This window comes from Molothrus ater, chromosome 1, assembly GCF_012460135.2.
Source record: "Molothrus ater isolate BHLD 08-10-18 breed brown headed cowbird chromosome 1, BPBGC_Mater_1.1, whole genome shotgun sequence".
NCBI lineage: Eukaryota > Metazoa > Chordata > Aves > Passeriformes > Icteridae > Molothrus > Molothrus ater.
The window spans coordinates 48,516,178-48,538,148 of NC_050478.2; the positions used below are offsets into that span (position 1 = coordinate 48,516,178).

Consider the following 21,971-nt stretch of genomic DNA (forward strand, 5'->3'; position numbering starts at 1 on the left):
CATACTGGGCATCAAAAGGACTGTGGTGGGTTCATCTTGTCTAGAAACCAAGAGGCCATCAAGCTGCTCTGTCACTCCCCTCCTCAGCAGGATGGAGAGGGAAGGAAAAAAGATGGAAAAAACCCTCATGGGTCAACATAAAGACAGTTTAATAAAACAGATGCTTAAGCAGTGGTAAGAAACTCCAAAATATTGTTCTCCACCTCCCATAAGCAAGCAACATCTGGCCATGACCTGGGAAGCAGCAGGGCTTCAGCATGTGCAGTAGTTGCTCTGGAAGGCAAATGTAAATAATGAATGCCTCACCTTCCTACTCCTTTCTATTAGCTTTTATATTTGAATAGGCCTCACGTGTTCTGATATATCCTTTTGGCCAGCTGTCCTGGCTGTGTCCTCTCCCAAGATCTTGCCCACCCCCAGCCTACCATTACATTGTTCCTTCACCCCTCCTGGTGAAGGAGCAATGTAATGTTGGTTTTAGCTCCCAAAGCAAAGCACAGCACGGTGGGGGCTGCTGGCAGTGAAATTAACTCCATCCCAGCCAGCCCTGATACAGAGGAAGACGATTAGAAACGCGGTTAACAGAGGGGTGAATTATTGAATGATCTCCTGTGAAGTATTCATCTTTGGCTCATTGGTCCACTTTTCATGGTGTGAAAAGACCATGGGAAACGATGAATTAGCGAACAGTTGCATCGCAGGAGGAGAAGGCTTCAGTCCCCAGGTGATCATTGCACAGTGAAGTCCCAAGGAGCCACAGCTTCCCGGGAGCGGGGGCTGCCGTGAGAAGCCGGAGGGACAGCGCGGCGCCTCAGGACGCGGGGATGCCCTGGCGCGCACCAACGCCGGCTTTCCAACTATCCTGAAGGCACCACTAGGTCATTTTTAACGATGTCACTCTATACGCTTCCCGCTGCCTAGGGAGCCCAGAGCCATCCCAGAGCCACTTCCCGAACGTTCCGGCGGGGAGATGGAAGCCCGCTACCTCCCACAGCCGCCACATTCCCTGACGCGGGTCGGCACGGGACGGGACGGACACATCCCCCACGGGGGGGACACATCCCCCACGGGCGGGGCGGTCCCGTTTCGATTCCCGGAGTGCCGTGGATTTGTTTCGATTCCCCCACTCCCACTCGCACGGTGACGCGGGCGGCGGGGGCGGGACGCGGGGCGGAGAGTTTAAGGGCGACCAGCGGAGCGCCCCGGCGGTGGCGGCGGGGGACGGGCGGGCAGGTAGGTAGAAAGATTGATAGACACATTGATTGATCGATGCGCTTCCTCGGCCACCCCTTGTACCCCCCTCACCCTCCCGGTGAGGGCGGCCGGCAGCCGGCGGCTCGCTGCGGGATGCGGGGTCCGGTGGGCTGAGCTGCCCGCTCCCCCCATGGATGCTTGGTGCGGGGGCAGCCGCGGCCTCTTGGGGGTGGCTTCCCATTCCCATCTCGGTGGAGCTCCTGGGAGCTTCCTGCGTGTTGGAGCAGTTCCGGAGAGGGGACGCGCTACCCCGGCCAGGAGCGTGGGTGCGGGATTTGGCGTGTGGGCAGCGGGGGTGGCTGTGCTGTTTGGGAAGCCTGCCAGGGAATGTGTGGGGTGGTTGAAGGAAAAGGAAAAGAGTGCGTTCTTTCTCCGGCCGGGCATCTGGGAGTGTGTGTTGGCCTGGTGTGGTTTGCGCGGAGGAGCTGGGGGAGATGGGATGCCGTGTCCGTGCTTGAAAGGAAGAGGGAGGACTCCTTTAGCATAGCCCGGAGCGAAGCATTGTTTTCAGTGGTTTTGGATCCTTTCCCTGAAAAGCAAAACTCTTGTACAAGGTCGTGGAGTGGTCACTTAACAAAACAGACTTTTTCAACTGGAAAGGAGTTTGAGCACAGTGTGCACTGCAGAAGAATAAATGCAGAAGGATCTCTCACCAGCTTTTGGGGTTTTTTTTAGCGATTTACAGAGAATTAACTTCAGATTTATTGCGAATGGGAAGAGGCTTTGCTTTCCCATGAAAACATGCCAGAAGGAGTATTTCCTATCAGTGTTTTTTTACCAACATGCAGTTAAGTTTGTCAAGCATCAAGTTTGGCTGTGAACTGCACAAGCTTGAAAGCCTTGATGTTAGGGCAATCTTGGTGTTTTGGTCTTGGGGTGGTTTTTGTTTGTTTTTTCCTCATTCCAGAGTGAATACCCTCTGGAGTGAATCTATACAAAGGAAATATGCAGGCTGTTTGTTGCCATTTCTCTTACCCGGTCGTAGAATCATAGGAAATGCTGAGTTGGAAGAAAGTTATCAAGATCATTGAGTCCAAGCCTGGGCCCCACATAGCACACCCCCCCTAATAATCACACCATGTGCCTGCGAGCGTTGTCCAAATGCTTCTTAACTCAGACAGACTTGGTGCTGTGACCACTTCCCTGGTGAGCTTCTTTCTGATATCAGTGTAAACCTTCTCTGACTCAGCTTCAGTCATTTTCGTCAAGTCCTATTGCAGGTCACGAGAGTGAAGAGATCAGTGCCTGCCCCTCCTCTTTCCCTCATGGGGAAGTCGCAGAGAGCAAGGAGATCTCCCCTCAGTCTCCTTCAGGCTGAATAAACCAAGTGACCTCAGCTGCTCCCCACAGAAGTTCCTCTTCAGACCCTTCACCATCCTTGTGGTCTCCTTTGGATGCTCTCTAACAGCTTAATGTATTTTTTATATCATGGTGCCCAAAACTGCACGTAGTATTCAAGGTGAGGCCACACCAGAAGAGCAGGACAATGATGACAGGAACATTGCCAGGCTGAGCAAACAACTGCAGCAGTGTAAACAACTCCCTCTTGGACTGAGTTAGGTTTTGTATGGCTGAGCTAGATTAGGGATTTCAAGACTGTTGCTGTTTCAGAGAGAAACAGATTAGCTTTTCCTGCTGTTTTGAGGTTTTGGTGGTTTTTGTGTTGACGCTGTGCAAACAGAACATTGAACATGCTTTTGCATAATTTTTTTTGTATATAAAATGGGTAATGCAAGTCTTTTCTTAATTTATTGGAAATCATAGGTATTTGTATGTATAAACAGATGTGTTTCTTGAAAAAGCAACTCCAGACATGGCTCAACCGTACGTTTCCTAGGTATGACTTGTTAATGGTAGGTTACAAAGAGGGAAGAATCATTTGAAGCTGAAGGCAAAGAAGCCTGTTTTGTTTCCATTAACAAAACAGGATGTGCTGTGGAGCAAGGCCAGACCTGTTGCTGCTGCAAGCTGTGAAAGTCTTCAGGGAAGGCTAGTCAAATGTGCTTGGCCTGAGTTCAGCTTGCAAGGAAAGGAGGAAGGATGTTCTGAGGTGTCATCTGGTTTTGGCTAGGATAGAGTTAATCTTCTTCCTGGTAGCTGGTACGGTGCTGTGCTTTGGATTTAGGATGAGAATAATGTTGACAAAACAGTGATGTTTTTGCTGTTGCTAAGCAGTGCTTATCCTAAGTCAAGTGTTTTTCAGCTTGTCCCACCAGTGGGGAAGCTGGATGAGGGCACAGAAAGCTGGGAGGGGATGCAGTTGGGACAGCTAACACAAACTTCCCAAAGGGATATTCCATACCATGGAATGTCACATCGCTCTGTCAGGTTTCTGTTGCCCTGTCCATGTTTTACTTGTTTTTACCCTGTCTTTACCCTGTTTCCCAGGGTCTCAAGTAGGTACAGAGCTGGTGTGTGCACCCATCTCTTTTTGTGAGAGGTATTGTCTTGTTCCTGGTGCCGTGCTTCTGATGTTCATTTCCTTGCTATGTCACTTCCTTAGTTCTTGTCACTTGCCTAGTACATTTCCTATGTGAATGTGAACCACAAATCTCTGCTCTAAAGATTAGTAATATTTTAGTGTCCACTTCTTGAGGTTTTGCATGGATTTCTGCTTGTCAGCAGGGCTGGCCCAACTTCTGGCTGGGTTTGAGTCCCGTTTCTGTAGTCCTGTTTGGTGGTCATGAAGAAGTTTGGTGGTTCATGAAGAAGAACTGAGCTGCCAAGCTGTTTCAGCTGTGAGTTTGGTTGGAGACATCAGGAGGCTGGGCTTTGTTATTAATAATTCCTTTCTGACAGTTTCCACAAACAAAAAGCAACATACAGTGGTAATCTGAAAAAAGGACCCTGGGAGGTCATTCAGGCCAGCTCTGCCCAGAACAGGGCCCTAGCCCAGAGTCTTGTTCTGTGTTCTGCTTATACCCCTTGTTTCATTCAGACCTTGCACAAATCTTCCCTGTCTGCTTTGTATGTGGTGTTTGAGATGTTAACAGGCCTTTGAGACATCTGTGCTAGTTGCATCTGGGGTGTATTTGCCAAATGTTGATAAGGGTGTTTGTCTTGTTTCTGACAATATCTGTGCCCTGCAATCATCAGTCAGAGCACATTTCCAAGGGAAAGCTTGGTATAAAATGAAGAGCTGCTGGGATGTTCTGTCTCACTCTGTGCTCTCTCACCCAAGACATTTAACTTCTTTTGAAAGAACAGCCAGAGCTTAGAAGTCTCACAGCTGACTTACAAAATACAGAACTTGTGCTTGCCTGCTAGACCCAGGTCAGGTGAGAATTCCTTCTCAATAGTGAGAGATCCTTTATGCTGTTCAGGTGTGCTGAATCAGTGTGGTACTGCATAGATGAAGCTACAGAAGAGTAGCCTGAATTCCCCTAGTAGTGCTTCTGCCTGAACACTTAGGAAGGAAGATTATCTAGAGAACCAAATTTCTGCAAGTGTTGAGGGTTGCTTGTGTCCAGTGATGGAGATTGTGTACAGGTTTCCAGTTCAGATTGAAACAACCTGATAAAATGTTCTCTCTATTCACTTACCTGGGAAGTGGTTTTGTCTTTTTAGAGGCACACAGGTCCAGAGATGCATGCTGTCTTTATCTTTGGAGTTCTGTGATGTATAGGATGTTGACTGGCTGTAGAGCCCAGAAGCAGCAAAGAAACTTCATTTCATCCAATTTGTGCTGAGTTCAGGACAACCTTCTGATAAGAAGCTATCACTATGCTGCTCTGCTTGCCCTAATCTAATCAAAATCTGCTCTAGAATCTCCTTAATTATTTTCCAAGTGGTGCTGGCTTTTACTGGAAGCTAAGGGTCTTTGGAACTTCCAAGGTCTGGTACAAATCTAGCAAGGTGACTTCTTCCAGAATTTTATTTTTTTTCTTGTTTTGTAGGACTGAGTGAGAATCTATCTATAGATAAGGCTATCTCTGTCTATCTATCTGAATATGCCCCTAATGATAGGGATGTCTGATGACTAGCTTTGTAGATTACAGGCTCTTCACTTGAGTTGACCAGTTTCTCCAACATGAGCTGACATTTTACAAGGGTTGAATATGAGATCTTCTTGTTCATTGTCATCTTCTTCAATATCTCTCTTCATGAGATACTGTCTGAACATTCAATTAAAATATGGTTCAGACAAATGTCACTATGGCCTTTTTCAGACTAAGCAGATCCATGAGGATGTCCATGTCTAAATCTCAGCTTCTTTCCTCTCTTCATCATGAGATTTCCAAATGTGTCTACTTGTAGCCTGGTCAGTTATAAGCTCTTCATTTTTGTCTCTGCTGTTTCTTCAGGGCATCCTCTGAAAGTACAGGTGATTTCCAGATTTTTCATTTGACTTTTCAACATGCAGTGGAAAACTGAGAGAAGTAAATTTTTCTCTGCTTTTCACTATCAAGGTTAGGCTTATACACATTGAAAGGAGACTGTGTTCTGTAAATATGTCTTTGGTGGCTGCTGTTGTCAGGAAAACAGGTAAAACTGGCTAGCAGGCAGAGCACAGCCATAGTTACAGCCACTTACAGCCTTCTTGGCCTGTGTTTTTCTTTCTTTTACTGGGTCTGCCCTGACATTCACATATGTCTGTATCAGATCACGAGGAAAGTGTCATTTGGAAGACCTGAGTGCAGCGTCCTGTTGCTGGGTGACTGCAGGGCTTGCCTGCACACATCCAGTGGTGCCATTGGTGGGCATGCAGCTGCAGGGTCCCTCTGTAGCAGAAGGGGTGACATTACAGTCCTTTCTTGGCATCATGTTCTTGGAGCCAGGATGCTTTTGTTGAAGGAGAGCTAATGGAGCCCTGAGGTTTCATGTTGGAAAACATGAATTATTTGAATGCTGATGAAATGTATTTAGTTGTAACTCAGCCACAGTGTAGATTGCATTGTTGGGCTTTTTCTTTTCCAACCAGGTTTGTAATGTCTGCCTCTTGGGTTAACAAGGAAGAAGGAATGATTTGCTTAATAGGACTGAGAAAAGCACAGTCTTTAGAAGTCGGATTTCCTGGAAATAGGGGGATTCTTATTTGTCACCATTCTTTTAATTCAGATGCAGAGCTACTAAGATTGCTGTATTTCATTTGTTCCTTGCATTATGGAAATCTACTGTGCTTGGAGAATAAAAACATTATCCTACCACTGAGTAATGCCATAGGGATGGATCCTTAAGGCTTAACTTTCAGAATCGAAAATAATTAAAAGCATGGCTGTGAAGGCCTTCTATTTTTTTTTTCTGTGAATTAAACTGTGTCATGCAGTTTCTCTTTTTAAAATGTGTAAAGCAGATGCAGACAGAAAAACCAAAGGGTTGGGTTCGCTCTCAGATTTCTAAAGTTTTTAGCACTGCCAGCTTCAGATGTTCAGAAAGCACAAGCTGGCCTCTTGGGACCCATAGCTGGCATAAGGAGCACAACATTTTTCAATAGTGACAAATAGCTTTCCTGGCCAGTCTCCATTTGTGTTTTCAAAATTATCTTCTGAAGCAAGAGAAATCAAAACGTAGCATTGTAACCACTCTAAAGCTCCCTGCTTCTGACAGCAGTCTGACTGAAGCAGTTCAGTGGGACACTGACCAGCAGAGTAACACAAGAGTTGATGACACCTAAAGTAAATGGGAATTTTGACCACTGGCAGCAGTAGGGTTTGGAGTAGATTGTTTCTGACTTTACTGTATAATCTTTTGGTTTAATTCTGTGAATAAAAATTAATGTGCTTCATTTTGTTGTCACATTTGTGCTGGTAGTCTCAGGAGTCATAAAAAAAGTAAACAGAGTAAATCATGTTGTCTGTTTGAGTTTTTTGTTTGTTTTGGTTTTGTTTTATTTCTGTGAATGATAAGGTCTCAACAGTGCACTGGGAAGGGTCTCCCAGGCCTTAGGGTGTCCCCACACCTTTATGTGTTTCATAGACTCCATAGCTTAGGAGAAATCCCTGCTTCATGAGGGCAACATGTATCTGGGTGCGAGGGATTAAATTTTCTTCACAGTAGCTGGTATGGTGCTTTAAATTTGTGAGCAAAACGATGCTGATAGCACAGTAATGTTTTAGCTGTTGCTGAGCAGTGTTTGCACAGTGTTGAGGCCTTCTCTGTTCCTCACTTGGCCTCCCAATGACTAGGTTTGGGGTGCACAAGAGGTTGGGAGGGGGACACAGCTGGGCAGATGACCCAAACTGACTGAAGGGATGCCATGTGGCATCATGCTCAGCATTGGTAGTGGAGAGGAGGGGACTTAGGGTGATTAGCCTTCTCTGTCTTGGGAACATGGGCATTATTCCATGTCAGGGGGGCAGTTAATGATTGCCTTTGCATCACTTCCGTTATCTTTCTCTCCCAGGTCTCTCTTGGTTACTGAGCAATTTTTATTTTGACCTATACATTTTTTTAGTTTTACTTTTTCCTTTTCTCTTTCCCCATCCCACTGGGGGTGAGAGCATGCAAGCACTTAGCTGCCCAGTGGGGTTAACCCACAGCACTCACCCCCAAAAAATCTTTCTGTAATTATATCCAGATACAGCTGTGTCTTTTACTTGTGCCAGTTCAGGCAAAGTAATAGACAACAGTTTTGTTTAATGATCACACTTGATATACTTTACATAATAGGCCCTCAGTTAGTCCATTGGTTTTGAGTTAAAATTGTTTATGTTGCAGGAAGATGTTGGGCAGTAGTAAGACATGCTGTGCTAGCCTGCACAGCAGTTCTTTTGGATCATTAGCTTAGATGTCAGGTCTGCATGCCCAGTGTATCTCTCTGGTCTGCAAACTTGAGTATAGTTGCTAAAGCCTGCAGCAGGCACCCCAGTTATTTATATGATTTACTATTTAAAGTTTTGGCCGGGAAACTCCAGTTCTGGAAAAGGATGAGAACTCGTGTTCTGGTGAAAATTCCTGCTCCCTGGAAAGGGGAGGGCATGCTGCCTTCTGATCTGAAACAGGGAGTTCAGTTCCAAAATTTATCAGCACAGGACACGTTGGAAAGTCCTTTCAAAATGCTCATTGCTGCTTCTGCTGTACTGTGGAAAAAAAAAATCTTTTAAATATCTAGTGAATACCTTTTATTTGTACTTGTACTTTTAGTATCTTCCAAAGGAAAGTAAGACAAAAATATAATTCTGGGGAAAAATATTACACTGAGTAGAAGCATAGCTTTCTTTAAAAAAAGAAAAGACCTGAAATTAAGCTAAATTTGGAAAACCACTAGTTCATGTGTATTCCTACTTGAAAAAACTCCTGTGTAGCTGACCTATTTTGGTATTATTCTTGAGAAAATGATTTGTCAAACTTCCTGATGATAATTGAAATCTGAAAGAATTACACGAAAGATGAGGCAGAACCATATTTTATATTTGTTTTTTTTCCTTTGTTCTGTTGCTCTATTATTTTCCTTTTTTCACCTTAATAATGCTCATACCATGCAGTGTAAAATAAGGTCTGAATATCTTATGAGTACACTTGATTTGCTGTCTGGAGAAGTGGTATTTTTAAAGTATATACTGTATGTACATTGCTCAATAAAGTGATGGTTTAATTTGCCTGGGATAAATGTAAGAATTACCCCTCTAGCATGACTGGTTGTCGTGCCTCCCCCAAGTACCTGGGACCTCTTTCTCTTGAGTTTAGTTTTTATCCAGGATTTCATCTGTTCTTGGTGCTTCCCTGGAATTAGCAAGCTGATGGCTCAATTAAAGACATCATCACAGAGTGTGTGTTTGTTTGTTTAGTTAAGGTGTAACTTCTGACTGGTCATTTCCCAGTCAGCCTGAAGCAGTGCAGATCTGAGCTTTATGGTTTCACCTGATTTTTCCGCTGTTGCCTTCTCAGGGTGCTGCTCTCCCATCTGCTTGTGAGCCTGACAAGAGCTTTTTGTGCCTGGATAAATGCAAAGGCACAGTGCCATCTGTAGTGTGCTTCACCATATCTCTGTGCTCACAAGACAGCACTGATTCCTGGTGTTTCAGCCTCATCCTGAGGAGTACTACAGAGAAAATACATCAGTAATGTTTCTTGCTTTGTCTGTAAATTTATATACTTAAAAATATCTAGTTTGCTCTGTAGCCAATAGATCTTGCACATGTTTTAGTCCTGCTTTCAGCTGGGATAATTTTCTACTCAGTAGCTGTGTGTTAGATTTAGTATGAGGATAATGTTGATAACCCCCTGATGTTTTAGTAGTTGCTGAGCTGTGTTTGCCCTAAGTCAAGGACTTCTCAGCTTCTGATGCTTCCCTGTCAGCTGCAGGGGAGCACAGGAAACTGGGAGGGGACACAGCCAGGACAGCTGACCTGAGCTGGCCAAATGGATGTTCTGTACCATAGAATGTCATGTGTAAAAATTAGGGGGGGAAACTGGCCAGGGGCTGCTCCTCAGGAACTGGCTGGACATTGGTCAGTGGATGGTGAGCAATTGCACTGTACATTAATTGTTTTGTATAGTCTACATATATTATTAGTGGTATCAGTATTAGTATTTTCCCTTCTTTTTATATGATGTTAAGCTGTCTTTATGTCAACACAGAAATTTTACTTTTTTTCCCTAATTCTTTCCCCCATCCACTCAGGGAGTGGGGGAGTGAGCTGAGGTTTATGTGGTGTTTAGCTGCCTGCCAGACTAAACCTTGACATTACGTGAGCAGGTAGCAAAGGTTGCAGATTTTATGGGTTTTGTTACAAGCCTGTTAATAATAAGTAAATCTCTGCATTCCTATTTGGTGAATTAATCTTACTTAATTGCACTGAGATTTGTGAGATTCATACAGGTTTTTACAGGTAATGGAAACAGCTTTTAATTATGAAATCAATCTGTGAAGAAGGATTCTACACAGCAGTTTAGCACTGGATATTTCTCTTGTCTGTTTCTTGTGTGCTGTTGCTCATATGTGTAGCTGCTTTTCCTCTTGCATTTGTTTCTTTCATCTAGCTGCTTGACCATAGCTTTCTTTAATGACACTAATTTTAGAATTTTAATGATGAAATAGTTTTTCAGTAAGTTACAGCTGATGCTAGTTTCAACCTTTGTTTTCTCTGGCCACTTCCTGTATTCATTTTAATAACTGTCTTAAGTCTGATTCAAGGTCCTCAAGCACTATTACCCTACTATGCTGCAATATTTTCTTGCAGTAATTAAGTTTCTATCAGTTCTGTATGAGTTGGATTGTTGAGTATCTAAACAGAGGACCTAGATTAAAAACCCATAAATAAAAAGCAAGGAAATGAGTTTTGTGTTTAATTAATTGAAATTTATAGCTTCATGTATTTCTTAAGCATATAAATACTGTGTTTTCTCAGATATTTCCTCCTGCATTGAGTATATGCTCACACACTGAAACAATTTGGAATCCTAATTTAAAAGATACAGTTTAAGACCCGAGGATAAAAATTGAAACAAAAATGCATACCAGTGGTAGATCTGGTTAGATGAAGTTTATTTAAAAGTAGATGAAAAATTGAGGAAGCATCAACAACAAAGATAAAGCTGTCACAAGACCTCTATTTTACCAGCCCAACTGCAGGAAACAGAGAAGATCTGCTCTTTTGTCCTTCTTTTCAAATATGCAAAAAACTAAGATGAAAATTTAAGTCAATTTTAGGGAAAGAAATGTCTCATAAGTCAGTGCTTTTGTTTGATTAATTTTTTTTTTCTTTCCTTAGCATGGATCCCATGACATATGCACAGTTGAAGAGGCAAGCTGGGAACCAGGATTTTAAAAATGGAAATTACTCTTTGGCCATCAAAAACTATGATGAAGCTCTCCAAACACTTGGTTATTTAATGCAATGGGTCCCGTAAGTATTCTTGAATTATGAGATGCAAACCATAAGACAAACCTGAAATATGTAAATATGTACAGTTGCATAGTTAATTCAAAACTGTTTTTTGATCTAACACTTGATTTTCTTGTATCTTTTTTCACACTCTTTAGTGTACCAGTTTTATAGTTATTCTCTTCCTTACATTTATGTGAGAGATTAATTAGGGACTTAAATCTGAATATTTTTACATAAATATCAATTTTAAATTAAAGCTCAAATGCTGCAATTTTGCCATGTCCTGGCCTGTTGCTACATGAATCATCTGATTATCTGTAAAATGACTCATGCAGGCTACTTTGTTCTTGTTACTGGGTCATTCTCAGTATTCTGTGACTTGTTAAAAATAGTTTTTCAGCAGAATATTCCTTTGGGTATTTCTTTCCAGATGCACTTTTAAGCGCTTTTCATCAGTTAACATAAATTGGTAATGTTATTAATGATTAAATAGTTGAGTATTATGTTAACTATTAAATATTCATTACTCCTGTATATTAACACTGCTGTTAACCTAATTTAACACCGGCCACTCATTTATTTTAAATGTGGATTTTTCCCTTGACTTCACCAAGTGGTGATACACTAAGATACATTGAGGTTGTTTTCTTGGTGACCAAAATATTTTTAGTACTCTTTCCATCCCACAGCTTCCATTCATGGGTCTGTTTTCCCCCATTCCTGGCTGCTGGCTTTCACTGAGCCATACGTAGGTGCATCGAGGTGTGACCATGTTCACAGGGGTTCTTGGATGAGGGAAGAGACAAGAATGTTGACTCCATGACCAGAAGGCTTGATTTATTATTTTATGATATATATATATATTACATTTTAACTATACTAAAAAGAAGGACAGGTTTTCTCAGAAGCTTGCTAAGTTAAGAATAGAAAAGAAATGAATTATAACAAAGGCAGCTCTCTTGGACTCTGTCTGAGATAGCTCGGTCCTTGATTGGCCATTAATTATAAACATCCAAGATGGGCCAGTCACAGGTGGACCTGTTGCATTCCACAGCAGCAGATAACCATTGTTTACATTCTGTCTCTGAGGCCTCTTAGCTTCTCAGAAGGAAAAATCCTAAAGAAAGGATTTTTAGTGAAAAGATGTCTGCGACATCGAGGTGGTCTGAGCTCTTGAATGCATACTTCATTATTCCAGTGGCTTGGCTTTCTGCTGCAGAAGACACCAGGTTATCACTATGGGTATCACTTAGGTATCATTAGGATGTCTCTAAGACATTTTATAGCCAATATTCATTCAAATGATCTTTATTATCTACAACTACATTTTTTACCTCTGATTTTGTCAGGTGGATGATACGTGTCAGTTTTTAAATTTATTCATATCACTAACTATAAAGTATGATCCTTTTCCAAGAGAATAAACAGTAATGCTAAAACCATATCTTTAGGTGTTCCCGGGACATAGCTGTGCTGTTGTGCAACAAATCAACTGCTTTGTACTGCCTGGGCAAATGGAAGGATTCAATGCTTTTAGCCCACCAAAGCTTACAGTGGGATCGGGAGTATGTTAAGGTATTCAGATGCTTAAGCTGGCAGTTTTTGCATACCTTCCTTGCTATTTCTTAAATTTTTATTTTTTATTTAATAATGATGTCGTGATCTTCTTTTTATCATGTTTTTGCTTTGGGGCATGCTGAGTAAATACAGCATAAAATTCCAGAATCAGTGTTTGATTCTACATATAAACATCAGAGTCACAGCTGTAATAGTATTTTTATGAAATGAAGCAGCTGCTCCCTTTTGCACCAGGAGATGCTGGTTCTCTCTGTACCAATGCTTTCAAGAAATGTAACCACCAATATCCCAAACAAGGGTTACACGTTAATGAGTCTCCAGTTCCTGGGAATGGTACTTGGTGCCCGAGGTCATATTGTATTTCCAGCAGACAGAGCAATACATTACACTTGGCTTGTGATTAAATACACATTGATTAAGTACACCTTGACTCAAGTAGCTAGGAATAAGTAGGAGCTGTACAGTATTTATGATACAGAGTTTACTCTTTGATTGGCTTTTATGTGCAATAAACAGTCTTCTGGTCTAACCACTAAAGACTCCTGGAGCCTTTAGTAGAACGTTTTATATTTAGATATGCTAAAATTGCATCCAAATGCCCATTTAACTTGTGCTGTGTTGCAACATGCCAGTTATCTGATTTGAACAAATTAACTCCACTAGGACTCTGAACTGTTACAATCTAATTCAGGGTGAATATAAATGCGTTCAGGTACTATTGGCTGAAGAATATATTGATTGTGGGAAAGAAATACTGCAAAATGCAGTGATCTGGAAACATAAATATATATTCTGAACCTTGTGACACAAAAAAACCTCAATATTGTCCAGAGGAGGTTAACATACAGCTACTGAAAGTAGGTCTTTCATCCTGTGGTTATTTTCCAAGCTTTGAATTTCAGGATTGCACTTTTAGTATCTGTGATAATATCAGTAACATATTGTGAGTTTCAAGGAATTAGAATAAAATAGTTTATTTCACTTCTTTTTTTTTTGTTTGGATCTATGTATAAGAAGCTGTGGAAATAGTACTACATGTCATTTTTATAACATAATGTGAGAATTAAAAACAAAGCGACAACTTTTTTTTTTTTGGTGGTAAATATCTTGGAATATTTTCCCAACATCTTTTTTTCTCCTTTTTTTTCAGGCTTATTATAGAGCTGGCCATTCATTCATCATGTTATCAAAGTTTAATGAGGCAGTTTCTATGTTCCACAGAGGTCTGGCTCTATTGAATTCTTCTTCAGATCAAACTCAAATTGCTGAGTTTATAGCAGGAATCTTCATAAGTGTCAATGGTAAACTCAAATTAAGACCTTAATTTTTTAAGAGCCTTTCAGTAGTGATGATGAGACTTAGTAGCACATCCTTTGTGAGATCATTCCTTTGATCCTTCAGTGTGTCAGGCCTGTTTGAGGATTATGAATATACTTAGGATGTGGTGAACTTGGTCCAATTTATATACAGCAGACACCAACAATCTCAAAACAGTGCAGGGACAGGAACATGTCAATTATGGAATAGTTAGAAAAGGACAGAATTTACAGTCAGGACGACAAGATTGGATATTTGAAGCTCCAGATCCCAGAGGCTTTGAGTGAGTTTTGTCTGGACCACCCTACTTTTCTTTTAGCCAGGTAGATTTGAAAATTATTAGAAGATAGACAGTTTAAACTTTGTTACAATTTCAGTGTGGAGGACTTTCCCACAGCTACTGATGGACAGTAATGAAAAGAGGAAATGTGGCCTTCCTGTGGCATTGTATGGGTGTTTTTCAGCAATGTCCATCGTCTGTCTCCCTGCCCTCTCTCCTCAGTCTCTCCTCCTCTACTTGCTTTTTAGGCTTTATCTGATGGGCCTACAGGCATGCCAGGAGATTTCAGGTTGTGCCTCTGCTGCCTTTTCCTGAGCCTGTAGCCCCACACTAAGGTCCTTGATTAGAATCAGTAGCTGATTGACCCGAAAGTGGAAGAATTGCCATGAGGTTCACAATGCCTTGGGGCTTTGAGGTGTTTCTTGAGAGCAGGGACTAATTTTTTCCCCCTTGTTTAATGAAGTCTGGCCACTGATAAACAGGGTGCTGAATCAGTTGAGTGACCAGCATTTCTTAAGCCCTCACTGGGCAATCCCCTGGTGTGGTGGTTTGACAGGAAATGTGTTTTTTGGGATGCTGTGTTTTGGGCCAATGGATATTCAGGCTTTAATATTGGCATTTAACCTGGCCATTGGGACATGGACACGCCTCTGAGAACACGGGGTTAAAAGCAGAGCTCTCGGGTGGGCGGGCCCTTTTGGGTTTCCGCGGGAAAGAGTTCGGGTCTCTCCCCTGGCCCAGCTGGGGGGAGGGGAAAAGCCATGAGGCCGGGAGCGGTAGGCCTGAGCCCGGGGGTGGAAGGGAGAGAGAGAGACAGACAGAGACAGACAGAGACAGAGACACTGGGAGCCATCGGGCAGCCCCCCCTGAGAGACACAGACAGAGAGAGAGAGAGAGAGAGCCGCTGCCTGGGACTGTAACCTTGAAGCTTGATAAACATGGGCCTGTGCCGGCAGCACGGCTGGGAAGGAGAAGAAGGGGGGGGGGGGGGTGCAGCCAGCCGCTTGTAGGAGCTTTTAACCCCTTTTTGGAGAATGAGAACTTTACAGATCATTGACCTCTCCTAGAAGATAGAGTGGAAGATGAGGAAGGAATGTGCAAGTGTGAGAGAGGTGTGGGCGAGTGAGAGATAGTAGAAGAGTAGAGAAGAATCCTAGTGGGAAGAGATGATGGAGTGACTTTTGCTGGACTCTTTTTGTATAGCCATGGACAGAACCATGTTCCTTGTGATACAGAGACTGTGTCTAGGGGGAGGCAATGGCCACAGAACCAAGAGGGTTCAGTGTTGGTGCCCCTCGGCCCCGGGGGGTGAAAAAATATGGGGGGGACAGGTGTCCCAAAGGAGAGACTGCCTTTTTTGGATCGGGACAAAGCATCCTTAAAAAAGGACAACCCTAGAAGCAGCTCTGGTCCGTGTTCAGTGGTGAGAGCACTGGACATGAAAAGGAAGAGGTCACGACGGCAGATGTACTCCGGGCGGTGCCACGACTGACACAGAAACACACGAGGCTTCGACTGTGTTTCCAGGGGAAGCCCATGGTACAAGAAGGACTCCTCTCCTCTTGATGGACTGAGGATTGATTGTCTAAAAGGTGGTGCTGGACCGAGAGTTGGTGATTTGAGGAATAGATGTATTGTGTTGGAAATTTGGTGGGGGGAGGAGGAAATGCATTTGTGAGGTTTTCATTTTCCCTGTGTGTGTGTTCCTTTTTATTTATAGTTGTAGTGTAGTTAATAAAGTTCTGTTTTCTTTTCTTTTCTAAGTAGGAGCCTGCTTTGCTTATTCCTAGTCACATCTCACAGCAGCTACCAGGGAGAGGGTATCTTCATGGGGGCACTGGCATTGTGCCAGTGTCAAACCATGACACCTGGGTATTACCCAGTGCTAAAATGATCTCTGTGCAATGAAGTAACTTAGTTGGACACTCCGACCTTTGAAGTGCTCTGTATAACAAATATTCTTCTCTATTGCTTATTCTTGCAGATGAACAAATCTTGCCACAAGCTTTCTACCCTGCATATGATTATATCTTCAGTGCACATTTCAATGCACTGATTTGGCAAGCAGTGATAGAAAGGCTGGCCCAGAAAGGGAAGTGGCGGGTAAGTGTGTCACCATGTCACCTCCCGCTGCGCGTTGGGCACTCACGTCTTACCACTTCAGCATAAGTTTGTGTTACCTTTAGAAGCCAAAACTGTGAATATGTATTGCTGCCTGGTTCAAATGTCTCGATTTTGAAGACTTGGAAAAATGCTTTTAGTGATAAATAATTTCTGAAACTCATTTCTGAAAGGGATATGATGGACTTGAAATCCTACTTGTCTCTTGCTGCTATCTGTTGTCTCTCTTATAGTACCACCTAGAGTCACTATTCAATTCAATAATATTCAAATTAGAGAGGTAAAAATACAAATTTATTTGTGGTCCCTTTTACTTCTGTATGACAAGCTGGATTTTTGAAACTGTGAAAGACCCACAATAAAGGAGCATCTCAGTGGAAGTACATATGGTTGTTGAGCAAAACCAGATAATTTAGAAAAATCAGAAGGTGGATCATCTGAAATTATTTTAGTCCTCTCTCAACTGTGGAAAAAATTGACCATTGTCACAGTTACAGCTGTATGGAATGTTGTTGGTGAGGTGCTGGCAGTAGGGCCAGCAGGGCACCTGTGAGGAGTGGCTGGAGCTGTGTCACTTCTAGCTGCCTCTGACAGTCCTATTTTAGGCATGGCTCAGCCAAGGTGGTGGTGCCTCAGAGAAAGTGTGTTTTAAAAAGGGCCAAGCCCTGGGAGAGTGAGGGGGAAAGAGTGAGAGAAACAGCCCTGTGAGCCCCAGGGGTAGAGAAGGAAGAGGTGCCCCAGGCCCAGAGCAAGGGGCTCCTTTGCAGCCTGTCACAGGCAAAATGGAAGCTTCAGTTGAAGTTTATCAGGGGAACCCTCCTGCCGAGTCATAAGGTTCAGACAGGACCCACTTGCTTTCTGAGCTCCTCAGAGGGGTGCCTAGATGCTGTTGGATCCAATCCTACTCCCAGACTTGGTGAATGGTTTATGTTTAAAGGATAATATATGTGTAATTGAGACTTTATATGACTTTGTCCCACAGGATTAAGGCTGGCAAACCAAATATATACATATGAATAAAATTAATAACTTATTTAAATTTATGATAATGATCAGACTAAAATGCTTTAATCAGAATTATTTACATACAGTACAGATAGTTATAACAGTTAGTAAATATTATATAATAATATCTACACTATATAATAGTGTACTATTTATTGAAGCAATAGTAAAACATTGGTATTAAAGATAGCAAAATTGTTACTAAGTAGAGATTGATGTTACTCACCCATGCCAGTGGCCATGAGCAAACCTCTTTTGCTCAGCCTCCAGGGGTAGTCTTGAGGGGAATTTCCACTCAGGGGAGGAATCTCTGCACACATACAGGAAGGGATATTAGAAGACCCTGCTTTTAAATAGTGTGACTGTGCTTCTGTCACATAAAGGGACTGTCAGTCATGTATTTCTAGGCTGGCTGTGTCAGCTTAGTAGCTTTAGAGAAGTTATCAGTAGTATCACCTGTTGGTTCCTTTATCAGGAACTTTGCTGTGTCGTCACCAGTACCACTTTCTGTCAGGAAACACTGTTTTTCACATCCTCAGAATGTGTAACTCTGGGATTGATGAGTCAGGCTGGTCTCAGCATTCTTCAAGACCATAAGCAGTGTGATCTTCCCTTCTCTATCCAACACTGATAACTTTTACAAATAACGTAAAGTTCAAGCTGTTTTACCACCACTTTACCACCACTCTGCTTAGGCAGAGTAGCTTGTGGAGAGATCATGAAGGAACAGGCTTCTGACAGTAACCACAGCCTCTGGAGGACTTACACTGGAGCTATGGACTCACTGGAGCCCCACATGCCCCATCCAAGCCCCTACTCTGGGCAGGGACATCTCTCATTAGATTAGATTGCTGAAAGGCTGCTGAACCTGACCTTCAACACTCTTAAGGATGGTGCATTCAGAGTTCACTGGTCAGCCTGTTCCAGTACCTCACACCTGTATCATGAAACTTTTTTCCTTATGTCCAATGAGAACAAACTCTCTTTCAGGTTAAAACTATTACTCTCTTTCAGCTTAAAACTATTGCCTCTTGTCCTGTCACAAACGCCTTGTTAAAAACCCTTTTTTTAAAGCCCCTTTTTTATATTGACATTATTGCAGTAAGTTTTCCCTGAAACCTTCCCCAGGCTGAATAACCCCAGCTTCTCAACCTTCCATCACAGGAGAGTTCCTCCATCCCCATCTAATTGGGGTATGGAGAGTTGCTCCATTTTGTGGCCCTCCTCTGGGCTCATTCCAACAGGTCCATGTCTTTTCTGTACTGGGGACCCCAGAGCTGGATGTAACATTCCAGATTGGTCTCAGCAGAGCAGAGAGGTAGAGTCATCTCCCTTGACCTGCTGACCATGCTACTTTTCATGCAGCTCAGGATCCCGTTTGTTTTCTGGGCTGTGAGTGCACATCGCTGGCTTTTATCCTAGTTTTCATCCACCATTATCCCACAGGTCCTTCTTCCTCAGTCTGTATTGATACTGGGGATTGCCCTGGCCCAGGTGAAGGACCTTGCGCTTGGCCATGTTGAACTTCCTGGGCTTCCCATGGCCCTGCTCCTCAAGCCTGGCAGAGTCCCTCTGGATGTCATCCCTTCCCTTGAGCATTATCAACTGCATCACTCAGCTTGGTGCCATCTGCAAACTCGCTGAATGACTGAAGGCACCTCACAGTGCCACTGGCAATGTCATTAATGAAGACAATGAATGTACTGGTCCCACTACAGGCACTGGAGGGACACCACTCACTACTGGTTTCCACTTGGACACTAATCCATTGACTACAGCTCTTTGGATGCAGGCATTCTGCCAATTCCTTATCCATCCAGCAGTCCATTCATTAAATTGATATCACCTCAGTTTAGAGCTAAGACTGTTGTGGGGCACTGTATCGAAGGCCTTACAGAAGTCCAGGTAGATGGTGACCATAGTCATTCCCTTGTCTTCTGGTGAAGCTAGGTGGGTTTTCAAGGAGCAAGGCAAAGTTTTTTAGAGAAACTGAGAAGATGGAAGAAAGCAGAAGAAGATACAATATTCATTTCTTGCTTTCTGCTTGGGATGTTGGTGTTAGCTGGACAGTCTTGTCCCCAGTGTAAAGGTTCATTCCTAAAGCAAAGGGTCTTCCAAGCACTGGACATATTCCAAGTATTGGAGAATCTTTTAGGGCCTAACTTTTTAAACATGCTTTTATTTCTGAAGAAACTTTCATCACTTGTAACTTCCTACTCTCCACTGTATATTACATTAATTCAGTTGAAAATTAGAAACTGAGATTCAGTTGTGATATTATAAAAAGGTCTGAAATACTGTTAGTCTGTGCTGGCTTTCTAACAAGATCTATTGAGGCAGTAAAAAACAAAGTTTTAACTGTGCTTATAAGAGCATTAATGTTTGGGGTTTTTTTTCCAGTCTTGTCTGTTGTTGTTGTCTGAGAAGCAAAAATTGCCCCGTGATCTCAGAGTTAACCAGGTATCTCTGAAGAATCTCTTTGAGGTAAGTTCATGTTTTTTTTATTTTTTCCTTGTATCTATTTATTTTCTTCCTTATAACTTTAGTGAGAGATTTTCCATCTTGAACCAAGAAAAATAAAATAAAAAATAATACATGGATGTTATATTAATATACTTTATAATCTATTTGTTTGAAAATTTAACTTCATGTAATGTAATATTTCTGAATTAAATTTAATATTTCCAAGGTGTATTAGTATTACAAAGGTGTAGCTGGAGGCTGTTTGTGAGCCAAGAGCTGCTGGGAGTTCAGCAGCTCTGCAGCTCAGGAGCATCCAGTTTCCATAGCAGTGACATACCAGCTTTCTAAAAGCATCTCACAGTGTTTGTGAGAAATTGAGAAGTTCTACTGGGCTTTACCATGGGCTCCTAGAATGATTTGGGTTGGAAGGGATGTTAAAGATCATCTAGTTCCACTCCCCTGTCATGGGCAGGGACACTTTCCACTAGACCAGGTTGCTCAATGCCCCATCCAACCTGGCTTTGAACACTGCCAGGAATGGGCACCCATAGCTTTTCTGGGCAACCTGTTCCACTGCCTTACCACCCTCACAGTAAAGAATTTCTATATTTCTTACAGTTTCTTTCCTGACAGGAACTTTAGAAGACATTAGCTGTAGTAACTGTACTATCCCCTACTTGCTATTAACTGTCTGGCAAGGTTTAGTGATATATGAATGTGAGACTCACAAACTGAGGGCAGAATGAATCTGTTTATTGCATTGTTAAGACAGCATTTATACACTTAGTATGATGATCTTTGTTCAGTCCTTTGCATGCAACCTGGCTGCAGGCCTGTAATAAATCTGTCAGCCTGACAGTTTGTTAGTTTCCTCAAGGTTTGCAGGCTTCGAAGAAACAGGACGCCTTTCCCGTTCTCAGATAGTGTGTACTTCCTCTCGTGCTTCCCAGGAATTTTCTCAGTATCAGGCTTTGCTGTTTCTCACAAAGTTTTATGTCACTGCAGGCCCCCAGCCAGGTAATAATTAGCATTGACTCCATGATTCTCAGAACTTTATTATTCTATACTTATTAAGAAGCCCATTGCCCTTACAGACAGTCACGATACACGTGGACCCAACTGGTCCTTCCATCTAAACACCATCACCATTGGCCAATTAAGAAACCATCCTTTGGTAAACAAATCTCCATAACACATTGTACATGTTCACAACAGGTGCAGCAAGTGAAGATAAGAATTGTTTATCATTCTTTTCTCTGATCTTCTCACAGCCTTTGCCAGGACAATGCCTGGGAAAGTTGTGCACTGCTCTCTGTGGCCAGAGAGCTGCTGCCACAGGTTTATGTCGTATTGGTGGAATATACTAGAATTTGCCATTTGGCTGTTACAGTCCTTGTGGTACTTTGGTCATAAAAATTTAAAATTGGTGTTTTTACCTTAATTGTATTTCAGTTAGGTGCCTGACAGAGTGAGCAGGAGTATTTCTGAGGGTAATGCAAGGGAAATTAATTCACATCTCCTCACAGGCTTGCTTTTAGAGATAGTGGAAGAATTAGTGAATGGATATATGCAAGCATGTCTTGGTTGGGTATCATTAGGCACTGTGCTGTGCCAGTGCTAGCACAGTAACTTCACACTGGCAGTGAAGCCTGGAAACACAGCAGAAGACCCATACAGAGTGTTTTAGCAAAGTGTCTTCCAGCAAAGCAAAATGCCTCATTGAGTCAGGAAAAATGGGTAGGCTTTGCAAATAGTACAGCCCTTTTTTTGTTGAATTGGCCCAACCAATCTTACCTGTGGGTTTGTTGTACACATGGAAGTCTGAAAGAATCAAGATGAAAAATCCCTGAGTACTGATCCTCCTTTGCAAAAATTAGAAAATGTGGCTTTCTGACAACTCAAACTTCCCCTGCTGCTCCTACATTCTCCCTATAATCTGTTGTATTTTGATTTGATAACTGTGCTCAAAAAGTATTTCTTGCCAGTCAAAATTTGGCATGAAGTATTAGAAAAAAAGATTTATTTGTAAATGTTGGAAGCATGTGTGAAGGCTGCTATTTAAAAAGATGACTGGCACAAATGGAGAAGTTTTGTCTGAACACTGTTTCCGACCACCTCCTCATGTCCTGATCCTTCTGGCATATTGTCTCAATTTCCATCTTAGCTTCTGCTGCACACCTCCA

The 21,971-nt window shown here is 42.5% G+C and overlaps 1 protein-coding gene across 1 annotated transcript in view; it reads left to right on the forward strand.

Moving 5' to 3' along the window:
- Positions 1-1,216: 1,216 nt before the first annotated feature.
- TRANK1 (tetratricopeptide repeat and ankyrin repeat containing 1) overlaps positions 1,217-21,971 on the forward strand; it is a 53,087-nt gene continuing 32,332 nt past the window's right edge. The window contains exons 1-6 of the mRNA XM_036406362.1: positions 1,217-1,233; positions 10,908-11,042; positions 12,476-12,599; positions 13,753-13,903; positions 16,184-16,302; positions 19,726-19,809. Of these exons, the coding sequence (XP_036262255.1) occupies positions 10,909-11,042; positions 12,476-12,599; positions 13,753-13,903; positions 16,184-16,302; positions 19,726-19,809 (612 nt within the window). The 5' untranslated portion in view covers positions 1,217-1,233; position 10,908. The remainder of the gene's footprint in view (positions 1,234-10,907; positions 11,043-12,475; positions 12,600-13,752; positions 13,904-16,183; positions 16,303-19,725; positions 19,810-21,971) is intronic.